Consider the following 12,382-nt stretch of genomic DNA (forward strand, 5'->3'; position numbering starts at 1 on the left):
CTGTAGGATGAATAGCTTGGTGGACCTGCTTCTTCCTGTTAGAATGGTCAAGAGAGACTACTGCTTCCACACACACACACACACACACACACACACACACACACACACACACACACACACACACACACACACACACACACACACACACACACACACACACTACGGCTAACTCCTTCACACACTCACACACATCCTGCACACTGTGTGAAGGTGGTGGCTCAGCCTACAATGGTGTACTAATTGCTGTCTCTGTGGGTCTCCTGGGAGTGTGGGTGGCCATGGAGGATCTGAACCGTGTGTGTGTGTGTGTGTGTGTGTGCGACTACAGAGAGAGAGCACCTCATTTCCACTTCCACCAAAAAGTTGTGAAAAAGCCCAACACATCTCTTAACATAGCCTTCCAGACTTCGTCCCAAAGGGCACCCTATTCCCTATATGATAATGTGGGTGGGTGCTTATATTTGTCTCGGCCCCATAGGGGCCACTATTCCCTAAAGTAATGCACTATGTAGGGAATAGGGAGCAATTTGGAACATAGGGCTCTGGTTTCTAAGAGGCTATTATTGCTTTATAGAATCTTCTGGAAGAAAGTCAAAGGACTTATATGGAACCATTATGTCCTTGTAGGATGTACGTGTGTGTACACCTGTGTGTATGTATTTGTGCAATTTATGTGCATGTGTTTTGGTATCAAAACAGCCAGTACAAATCTCTTATTGCTGAAGGCAGGAAGGAGGGGTAGGGATGCCCCCCAGAGAGGGAGAGGGAACACCAAAGAGCGAGCAGGCGAGAGCATTGGCTACAAGGCATGCCGAACCCATCTTTGTAGAAAATTAATAGGAACAGACAGTTTTAGATTCAAAGTGTCCCTTTTTTATAACAGGGCTGCTTTCCAGTTAATGGAAGTGCTTTTAGAAGTCCCTTTGGATTGGAGAATGTATCAGGCCTGCACACCTGGGAGACTCCCAGACAGACCCTGAGAGAGAGCTCTGTATTTCTGTCTCTGCTAGGAGCAGGCTGGAGACGCTTTTGTCTTAAGTAGCCTGTGATTTGTGCCCACTGCAGAGAGAGAAAAGTCAGAGAGATGGAGAGGCAGAGAGCGCCAGAGAAGAACAAAAAGTGAGAGTAGGATAAGAGGTGGAAAGCAGGAAAGAGTCAGGGAAGCAATGAAAGCAGGGGAAAGAGAGATGAATAGAGGTAGAGTTTGTAATTGTTACTCCACAGTATTCGTGATGTGTGTGTTGCAGGAGTTTATCCTAAACCAGGATTGGAACGATCCTAAATCCCAGCTCCAACAGTGCTGCCTGACCCTGCGCACGGAGGGCAAGGAGCCCGACATACCCCTCTACAAGTAAGCTATTGCTCCCTCCATACAACCTGTTCTCCTGCCCCCCCACACACACACACACATTAACCACACACAGGTCTTTGTTGTTGGGATAAAAAGCACCACTTCCAAAGAAACCTCTTATTTGACACAAGGTCAAGGGACGGGTGTCATTTGACGGACAGTTTCCCAAGTTCCAAGGCGTAATGAACTAGGCTAAATGTCTCTCTGATAACTGACAACTGCGTGTGTGTGTGGGTTATAGGACCAGACTGTTTGGAATTCACCACAGTGTATACTTCACTTTCTTGTTAAGATAACTTGAGAGATTTGAATTAAGGTCTGAATATTTCATGGGAAGCAACTGATAGCAGGCTTTGGGATGTGTCTGAAATGGCACCCTATTCCCTATATAGTGCACTACTTTTGACCAGGGCCCGTATGTTCCCTGGTCAAAGGTAGAGCATTATATAGGGAATAGGGTGCCATTTGGGACGCAGATTGGTGGTAAACTTATTGCAATTCTACACATTTTGCCATGGGGCAGAGAGAGACATGCAGTTTTATGGCAAATGTCATGCTACATTGAGAGAGACATATACGCAACAAGGGACAGTCCCATTCTAAGACTGAATGAAGGGTTACAGTGATGAGTATTATTCAAATCAAATCAAATTTTATTTGTCACATACACATGGTTAGCAGATGTTAATGCGAGTGTAGCGAAATGCTTGTGCTTCTAGTTCCGACAGTAATAAAAATAAAAAATATATGCCATTTAGCAGACGCTTTTATCCAAAGCGACTTACAGTCATGTGTGCATACATTCTACGTATGGGTGAACAAGTAATCTAACTAACAATTCCAAAACTACTGCCTTATACAAACAAGTGTAAGGTGATAAAGAATATGTACATAAAGATATATGAATGAGTGATGGTACAGAGCGGCATAGGCAAGATACAGTAGATGGTATCGAGTACAGTATCGAGTACATATGAGATGAGTATGTAAACAAAGTGGCATAGTTAAAGTGGCTAGTGATACATGTATTACATAAAGATGCAGTAGATGATATAGAGTACAGTATATACCTATACATATGAGATTAATAATTTAGGGTATATAAACATTATATTAGGTAGCATTGTTTAAAGTGGCTAGTGATATATTTTACATAATTTCCCATCAATACCCATTATTAAAGTGGCTGGAGTTGAGTCAGTGTGTTGGCAGCAGCTAACTCAATGTTAGTGGTGGCTGTTTAACAGTCTGATGGCCTTGAGATAGAAGCTGTTTTTCAGTCTTTCGGTCCCAGCTTTGATGCACCTGTACTGACCTCGCCTTCTGGATGATAGTGGGGTGAACAGGCAGTAGCTCGGGTGGTTGTTGTCCTTGATGGCCTTCCTGTAACATCGGGTGGTGTAGGTGTCCTGGAGGGCAGGTAGTTTGCCCCCGGTGATGCGTTGTGCAGACCTCACTACCCTCTGGAGAGCCTTACGGTTGTGGGTGGAGCAGTTGCCGTACCAGGCGGTGATACAGCCCGCCAGGATGCTCTCGATTGTGCACCTGTAGAAGTTTGTGAGTGCTTTTGGTGACAAGCCGAATTTCTTCAGCCTCCTGAGGTTGAAGAGACGCTGCTGCGCCTTCTTCACGACGCTGTCTGTGTGGGTGGACCAATTCAGTTTGTCTGTGATGTGTATGCAGAGGAACTTAAAACTTGCTATCCTCTCCACTACTGTTCCATCGATGTGGATAGGGGGGTGTTCCCTCTGCTGTTTCCTGAAGTCCACAATCATCTCCTTAGTTTTGTTGACGTTGAGTGTGAGGTTTTTTTCCTGACACCACACTCAGAGGGCCCTCACCTCCTCCCTGTAGGCCGTCTCGTCATTGTTGGTAATCAAGCCTACCACTGTTGTGTCGTCCGCAAACTTGATGATTGAGTTGGAGGCGTGCGTGGCCACGCAGTCGTGGGTGAACAGGGAGTACAGGAGAAGGCTCAGAACGCACCCTTGTGGGGCCCCAGTGTTGAGGATCAGCGGGGTGGAGATGTTGTTGCCTACCCTCACCACCTGGGGGCGGCCCGTCAGGAAGTCCAGTATCCAGTTGCACAGGGCGGGGTCGAGACCCAGGGTCTCGAGCTTGATGAGGAGCTTGGAGGGTACTATGGTGTTAAATGCCGAGCTGTAGTCGATGAACAGCATTCTCACATAGGTATTCCTCTTGTCCAGATGGGTTAGGGCAGTGTGGTTGAGATTGCATCGTCTGTGGACCTATTTGGGCGGTAAGCAAATTGGAGTGAGTCTAGGGTGTCAGGTAGGGTGGAGGTGATATGGTCCTTGACTAGTCTCTCAAAGCACTTCATGATGACGGAAGTGAGTGCTACGGGGCGGTAGTCGTTTAGCTCAGTTACCTTAGCTTTCTTGGGAACAGGAACAATGGTGGCCCTCTTGAAGTACGTGGGAACAGCAGACTGGGATAGGGATTGATTGAATATGTCCGTAAACACACCAGCCAGCTGGTCTGCGCATGCTCTGAGGGCGCGGCTGGGGATGCCGTCTGGGCCTGCAGCCTTGCGAGGGTTAACACGTTTAAATGTTTTACTCACCTCGGCTGCAGTGAAGGAGAGGCCGCATGTTTTGGTTGCAGGCCGTGTCAGTGGCACTGTATTGTCCTCAAAGCGGGCAAAAAAGTTATTTAGTCTGCCTGGGAGCAAGACATCCTTGTCCGTGATGGGGCTGGTTTTCTTTTTGTAATCCGTGATTGACTGTAGACCCTGCCACATACCTCTTGTGTCTGAGCCGTTGAATTGAGATTCTACTTTGTCTCTATTCTGACGCTTAGCTTGTTTGATTGCCTTTCGGAGGGAATAGCTACACTGTTTGTATTTGGTCATGTTTCCGGTCACCTTGCCCTGATTAAAAGCCGTGGTTCGCGCTTTCAGTTTCACGCGAATGCTGCCATCAATTCCACACATTTTGCCATGAGGATGTGAGAAAATGTTTATTTTTTAAAGCTAATTTACTGTAATTCTATACATTTTGCCATGCCTCATGACGTGTTCATAATGCTATCTGGAGGCGTGAGGGGGCCTCTCAAAAAATGTGCTCGCATGGTGGCATGCCCCAGACCCAGACATGCCAATACTCCACCCCCACCAAACAGACAAATTCCAGGTGCTCTTTTCAACCAGCGCTTACTATAATAGGGTATTATCATAATTTTCAGATTTTCACAGTATTATTCCAACCTCATAGTGTGGATATAAACTCCTCTCACTGTCAACTGTGTTTATTTTCAGCAAACTTAACATGTGTAAATATGTGTATGAACATAACAAGATTCAACAACTGAGACAAACATAAAAGTTCCACATACATGCGACTAACAGAAATGGAATAATGTGTCCCTAAACAAAGGGGGGGTCAAAATCAAAAGTAACAGTCAGTATCTGGTGTGGCCACCAGCTGCATTAAGTACTGCAGTGCTTCTCCTCCTCATGGACTGCACCAGATTTGCCAGTTCTTGCTGTGAGATGTTACCCCACTCTTCCACCACGGCACCTGCAAGTTCCTGGACATTTCTCGGGGGAATGGCCCTAGTCCTTACCCTCTGATCCAACAGGTCCCAGTTGTGCTCAATGGGATTGAGATCCGGGCTCTTCACTGGCCATGGCAGAACACTGACATTCCTGTCTTGCAGGAAATCACGCACAGAACGAGCAGTATGGCTGGTGGCATTGTCATGTCAGGATGAGCCTGCAGAAAGGGTACCACGGGAGGAGGATGTCTTCCCTGTAAAGCACAGTGTTGAGATTGCCTGTAATGACAACAAGCTCAGTCCGATGATGCTGTGACACACCGCCCCAGACCACGTACCCTCCACCTCCAAATCGATCCCGCTCCAGAGTACAGGCCTCGGTGTAACGCTTATTCCTTCAACGATAAACGAGAATCCGACCATCTCCCCTGGTGAGACAAAATGGCAACTCATCTGGTGAGGACCCGCCTTACAACAGGCCTACAAGACCTTAGTCCAGCCTCTCTCAGCCTATTGCGGACAGTCTGAGCACTGATGGAGGGATTGTGCGTTTTTAACTCGGGCAGCTGTTTTTGCCATCCTGTACCTGTCCCGCAGGTGTGATGTTTGGATATATCGATCCTGTGCAGGTGTTGCTACAAGTAGTCTGCCACTGCGAGGACGATCGGCTGTCCGTCCTGTCTCCCTGTAGCGCTGTCTTAGGCGTCTCACAGTACGGACATTGCAATTTATTGCCCTGCCACATCTGCAGTCATCATGCCTCCTTGCAGCATACCTAAGGCGCATTCACGCAGATGAGCAGGAACCCTGGGCATCTTTCTTTTTGTTTTTTTTCCTAGTCAGTAGTCAGTAGAAAGGCCTCTTTAGTGTCCCAAGTTTTCATAACTGACCTTAATTGCCTACCGTCTGTAAGCTGTTAGTGTCTTAACAACTGTTCCACTGGTGCTTGTTCATTAATTGTTTATGGTTCACTGAACAAGCATGGGAAACAGTGTTTAACCCCTTTACAATGAAGATCTGTGAAGTTATTTGGATTTTTACAAATTATCTTTGAAAGACAGGGTCCTGAAAAAGGAGTTTATATATATTTCCAGTACCAGTCAAAAGTCTGGGAATACCTACTCATTCCAGAGTTTTTCTTCATTTTTACAAATTTCTACATTGTAGAATAATAGTGAAGACATCAAAACTATGAAATAATGGAATCATGTGTTAAACAAATGAACATATATTGAGATTCTTCAAAGTAGCCACCTTTTGCCTTGATGACAGCTTTGCTCAATATTAGCATTCTCTCAACCAGCTTCATGAGGTGGAATGCACTGGAATGCATTTCAATGAACAGGTGTGCCTTGTTAAAAGTTAATTTGTGGAATTTGTTTTCCTAAATGCGTTTGAGCTAATAAGTTGTGTTGTGACAAGTTAAGGCTGGTATACAGAAGATACCTCTATTTGGTAAAAGACCAAGTCCATATTATGGCAGGAAGAGGTCAAATAAGCAAAGAAAAACAGCAGTCCATCATTACTCTAAGATGTGAAGGTCAGTGAATCCGGAAAATGTCAAGAACTTTGAAAGTTTCTTCAATTGCAGTTGCAAAAACCAAGAGCTATGATGAAACTGGCTCTCATGAGGACCGCCACAAGAAAGGAAGACCCAGCATTACCTCAGCTGCAGAGGATAAATTCATTAGAGTTACCTGCACCACAGATTGAAGCCAAATAAATGCTTCACAGAGTTCAAGTAACAGACACATCTCAACTGTTCAGAAGAGACTGTGTGAGTCAGGCCAAAAATGGTCGAATTGCTGCAAATAAACCACTATTAAAGGACCATAAAATCAATACAAACATACATATTATGTCTGACTGTACTGAATGTGTGACCTGCTTGGATGTGACAGCTGACTAATGCTTCCTCATATCCCCATTTCTCTTGTTTCTGCCGCTTTCAGAGAGATTCTAATTCCAAGTGACAGTTTTCCCTGTCGAGGTTTGTTTCAGAATTCAGCAGGGCTGAAGAACCGTTAGTATTTGTTTCGGAACATGCCACAGGCTTCTTCATTTGTAAGTGAGAAATATGATTGAATTATTGATGAAATGCCGTAAGTGACCACATTGCATTAAAAATTAATAGCACCCCTGAAATAAGTAAATTGTTTGTTAATAATTTAGGGTGTCGGTGTGTGGTTTATGCTAATGTTAACATTTTAGACATCTACAAGTGTTGTTTACTTGTACTCCCTTCTCCCTGCTGATATCTAACTAAAAATGGTGATGTCTAATATATTTTTAAATGTTTCATATGATTTGAATGTGATATCGTTTTCCAGGACTTTCTCCCGGAGTTTGCTGGTGGCTCATGTATTTCCACATAACACCAAAGCCTGGTGGGGACTGTCAGAGAGCATTATCATTCTTTTACTACTTTATTCTATTTTCTTTTCTTTGTAGCAGAAGAACACACATATTGTAACCGTCCAGAGATGATGCGGGGGCCTTTTTATTGTTTAACTGTCCCTCAGATGGCTTCTGTACACTGTCAAACCACGCCCAGGCGAATCAAAGTATTCTCCTGTATTTTCCTCTCTCCCTTTTTCCTCTCTCTCTGGAGATGAATTATATTAGCTCCAAATGAAAATGTTTGTTTTCTTGTTCTTTTCCAGAAGGACGATACCAACACTGAGTGTCCTTGAGCTTTCTCATGTCTGTCCTTATTTCTCTCTTGCTCCTTTTTTCCTCTCCTCCGTCGCTCATCCCCACTCTCCTTTTCATCCGTTTGCTGCAGGACCCTGCAGACAGTGGGGCCGTCTCACGCGCGAACCTACACTGTGGCTGTGTACTTCAAAGGAGAGAGGATAGGCTGTGGCAAGGGCCCAAGGTACGTAGACCCACCCATTAGACCGAGTTAGCATGTGTCCCAAATGGCACCTTAGTCCCTATATAGTGCACTGATTTTTGACCAGAGGCCCATTGGTTCTTGGTCAAAAGTAGTGCACTACACAGGGAATAGAGTGGCATCCAGGATGCAGTCTACAGTGTGCACCGCTCTGCTCAATGCACGGCTAATGGGCTCGAGAAATAATGGCCATGTTTTATTGATGGTGTTTATTATAGCAATTAAGCTCTGTGGCTGTTCTATTGGGAGGGACTTTATGCGGAATGAAAATGAATCGATTCATTATTGAATTGACATAAATGGTATTATAGAAACATCATTTTGAGGAGGGGAAATGCCCTGTGAGAGTGAGAGACCGCACACAGTGTCTCTCTCTCCAGAGCTAGCTTAGCTCTGGTCCAGGACATTAATGCGGTTTGCTAACGTTGAGCATGCCTTCACTAACGCCCTGGACTAGAGCTAGGGCTAGCTGGGATGGCTGGAGAAAAGCTCTGTGACAAAAAAAGAGTCCGCACACAGTGTGCCTTAGGCTGCGGCACAATAGGCAACCTGTTCCCTTCATAGTGCACCCTGTTCCCTTTTGTTCAAAACTAATGCACTATGAAGGGAATAGGGTGCCATTTGAGACAGATTTTCTCCAGGGCTAGCTAGGGTTTTGTTTGGTTCTACCTGTGATGTTTTTCTTCAGAAGGATGGGGGGAAAGGATGGGGAGGCTTTTATAAAGAACCGTAGGGTAAAGAAAATGTGAATCGCTGCGTGAAGGAAGACTCTTTCAGAGAGGAGATAAAACTATTCTACTCAGCTTAAGAATAATACAAAATCCATCAAACATCTCTCACCCCTCTGCATTGAAAATCCCTCTCATGGCCCTCTTGAAAGAGCGCTCTCTGCCTCTAAGCTGGCGATAACTTTGTCCCCTCCATAGTATCTCTACCCAGCTTACTGTTTTATATTTACTAAACGTAAGCCCCGTTACCCCCCCTGCCACTTGCCTATGATCACATAATATAATATTTACAGAGAGCAATACAGTAAACAGTGTACATGCTGAGAGAGCGCCTGGCCCAAAGGCTTAGCTACCTCTGTGAGATGTATGCATGGTGCTAGCTACCTGGGAGGCTTTGGGGAAAAACATTTTTATATAATCCTCTGTCATTGGCATGCTCTCAGACTACAGCATTTGAAAGGGATGTTTTGAATATGCTAAATACCTTTTCTTTCTTGTCCGTCTTTCTCTCTTTTTTTTTTCTCTCTTTTTTTTTTCCTTCTCCTTTTCAATCCAGTATCCAACAGGCGGAGATGGGAGCTGCTATGGACGCACTCGAGAAATGTGAGTAGTTTGAAGAAGTTGTAACCACCACTAAGTGTAATATGTTTAAGCCCTTCACATACTGTAGTACCCTGCTTTGGTTCTTTTGTTCAATATTTGCTTTGTCTTTTCAAATATTTTTCAAAATGACTGCCAAAGTGTAGTGGCCTGTCCAGTCATTTGAAGAGGTTCGAACCACCTCGATGTTTTTAAGCCTATCACAAATAACACATACCCTGCTTTGGTGTCTTTTAAATTACGAAATGGCTGCCAAAGAGCTTTGGAGAGCGGTGGTCACTGCCCTGTCCAGTCGGTTGGCTGCTGGATACGGAGCATTAGCCTGTTTGAAGAGAAAGTCCAGAACACAGCTAGCATGTGGCCCGGCCTGCCTGCATTATGGGCCAAGGATGCTAAGCTGACACCAGCTAAGGGCCCTCTGCAATGCTAATAGCCTTGGAGGACCTTGTTGAAGTCTCTGTTTGGTGTATTTAAAACAAAAGGGACACAATGAGAATAGGCCTTGGTCTGTGTGTGAGACTTGTGTCTAATATGATCCCGGATCTTGAGCTGTGTAGTGCTGTGACTTGCATCTTAGGGCATAGTGTTCCATTTGGTAAGCAGACTATTTAGATCCCTATGTAACAATTCGCCAATATGCATCGGTTGCTGGTTTAAATGTTTAAGATATGAGTGCATCGGTCTGCGGGACGCCAAACCGATCCAAATGTAGCATGATTCGGTCAGAAAATCCATTCAAATGTTACGAATCGCTGGTTCACTAAAATGTTTTACTCAAATTGCTTTCTTTCTATCTTCTGAAAATACCTCATCTTTTGTGACAACTATGCAGTCTGACAACTCTCCTTCAGTGTCGGACGAAGCATGTAATTATGTTGACAGTCATTGATCTACGTGTTTTTTTGCATGCCATTCAACCCCATACAATATCAGTAGCCTAGACAAATTGCGCACTACGCGTTTCTTCGCTCACTGACAAACGAGAGGTAGGCCTATTCATTTACATTTAAGTCATTTAGCAGACGCTCTTATCCAGAGCGACTTACAAATTGGTGCATTCACCTTATGACATCCAGTGGAACAGCCACTTTACAATAGTGCATCTAAATCTTTTAAGGGGGGGGGGGTGAGAAGGATTACTTTATCCTAACCTAGGTATTCCTTAAAGAGGTGGGGTTTCAGGTGTCTCCGGAAGGTGGTGATTGACTCCGCTGTCCTGGCGTCGTGAGGGAGTGTGTTCCACCATTGGGGAGCCAGAGCAGCGAACAGTTTTGACTGGGCTGAGCAGGAACTGTACTTCCTCAGTGGTAGGGAGGCGAGCAGGCCAGAGGTGGATGAACGCAGTGCCCTTGTTTGGGTGTAGGGCCTGATCAGAGCCTGGAGGTACTGAGGTGCCGTTCCCCTCACAGCTCCGTAGGCAAGCACCATGGTCTTGTAGCGGATGCGAGTTTCAACTGGAAGCCAGTGGAGAGAGCGGAGGAGCGGGGTGACGTGAGAGAACTTGGGAAGGTTGAACACCAGACGGGCTGCAGCGTTCTGGATGAGTTGTAGGGGTTTAATGGCACAGGCAGGGAGCCCAGCCAACAGCGAGTTGCAGTAATCCAGACGGGAGATGACAAGTGCCTGGATTAGGACCTGCGCCGCTTCCTGTGTGAGGCAGGGTCGTACTCTGCGGATGTTGTAGAGCATGAACCTACAGGAACGGGCCACCGCCTTGATGTTAGTTGAGAACGACAGGGTGTTGTCCAGGATCACGCCAAGGTTCTTAGCGCTCTGGGAGGAGGACACAATGGAGTTGTCAACCGTGATGGCGAGATCATGGAACGGGCAGTCCTTCCCCGGGAGGAAGAGCAGCTCCGTCTTGCCGAGGTTCAGCTTGAGGTGGTGATCCGTCATCCACACTGATATGTCTGCCAGACATGCAGAGATGCGATTCGCCACCTGGTCATCAGAAGGGGGAAAGGAGAAGATTAATTGTGTGTCGTCTGCATAGCAATGATAGGAGAGACCATGTGAGGTTATGACAGAGCCAAGTGACTTGGTGTATAGCGAGAATAGGAGAGGGCCTAGAACAGAGCCCTGGGGGACACCAGTGGTGAGAGCGCGTGGTGAGGAGACAGATTCTCGCCACGCCACCTGGTAGGAGCGACCTGTCAGGTAGGACGCAATCCAAGCGTGGGCCGCGCCGGAGATGCCCAACTCGGAGAGGGTGGAGAGGAGGATCTGATGGTTCACAGTATCGAAGGCAGCCGATAGGTCTAGAAGGATGAGAGCAGAGGAGAGAGAGTTAGCTTTAGCAGTGCGGAGCGCCTCCGTGATACAGAGAAGAGCAGTCTCAGTTGAATGACTAGTCTTGAAACCTGACTGATTTGGATCAAGAAGGTCATTCTGAGAGAGATAGCGGGAGAGCTGGCCAAGGACGGCACGTTCAAGAGTTTTGGAGAGAAAAGAAAGAAGGGATACTGGTCTGTAGTTGTTGACATCGGAGGGATCGAGTGTAGGTTTTTTCAGAAGGGGTGCAACTCTCGCTCTCTTGAAGACGGAAGGGACGTAGCCAGCGGTCAGGGATGAGTTGATGAGGTAAGGGAGAAGGTCTCCGGAAATGGTCTGGAGAAGAGAGGAGGGGATAGGGTCAAGCGGGCAGGTTGTTGGGCGGCCGGCCGTCACAAGACGCGAGATTTCATCTGGAGAGAGAGGGGAGAAAGAGGTCAGAGCACAGGGTAGGGCAGTGTGAGCAGAACCAGCGGTGTCGTTTGACTTAGCAAACGAGGATCGGATGTCGTCGACCTTCTTTTCAAAATGGTTGACGAAGTCATATGTCATCTATTCCTGATCTGGCATGTCTGCGTGTGATTTTCAGCTTTCAAAAGATTGTAAAATGACTTGCGCAATATTTGACTTTATTAGTTGAGTAATAACCAATGTAATTTCCGAGTTAATTTTTTTATCAAATGTGCTGTTTACAATTGTGTTTTACTGGATCAGGGCTTACAGTATATTTGATTTAGATTGTTCAGGTTCACCATCACAAATAGTTTTGGTAGTTTTCCTTGAAACAATCAGTTTCAGACCTCTTGACTTATTCTGAAATGGATTAAATAAAAAAAAACATCAATCTACACAATACCCCATATTGACAAAGTGAAAGCGGGTTGATAAAAATGTTTGCAAATGTATTAAAAATATAAAAACCAAATAGGGAAAGTTGTTCAACTGAAATGTCTTCCGCATACCTTATTTACGTAAGTATTCAGTCCCTTTCCTATGAGACGAAATTGAGCACAGCTGCAC

At 45.6% G+C, this 12,382-nt stretch overlaps 1 protein-coding gene across 2 annotated transcripts in view; it reads left to right on the forward strand.

Moving 5' to 3' along the window:
* drosha (drosha ribonuclease III) overlaps positions 1 to 12,382 on the forward strand; it is a 142,936-nt gene that overhangs the window by 106,806 nt on the left and 23,748 nt on the right. For both annotated transcript variants that reach the window (XM_052483247.1, XM_052483248.1), the window contains exons 29-31: positions 1,248 to 1,351; positions 7,653 to 7,745; positions 9,048 to 9,094. In XM_052483247.1, coding sequence (XP_052339207.1) covers positions 1,248 to 1,351; positions 7,653 to 7,745; positions 9,048 to 9,094 — 244 coding nt within the window. The remainder of the gene's footprint in view (positions 1 to 1,247; positions 1,352 to 7,652; positions 7,746 to 9,047; positions 9,095 to 12,382) is intronic.

Source organism: Oncorhynchus keta, chromosome 28 (assembly GCF_023373465.1).
Source record: "Oncorhynchus keta strain PuntledgeMale-10-30-2019 chromosome 28, Oket_V2, whole genome shotgun sequence".
Taxonomy (NCBI): Eukaryota; Metazoa; Chordata; class Actinopteri; order Salmoniformes; family Salmonidae; genus Oncorhynchus; species Oncorhynchus keta.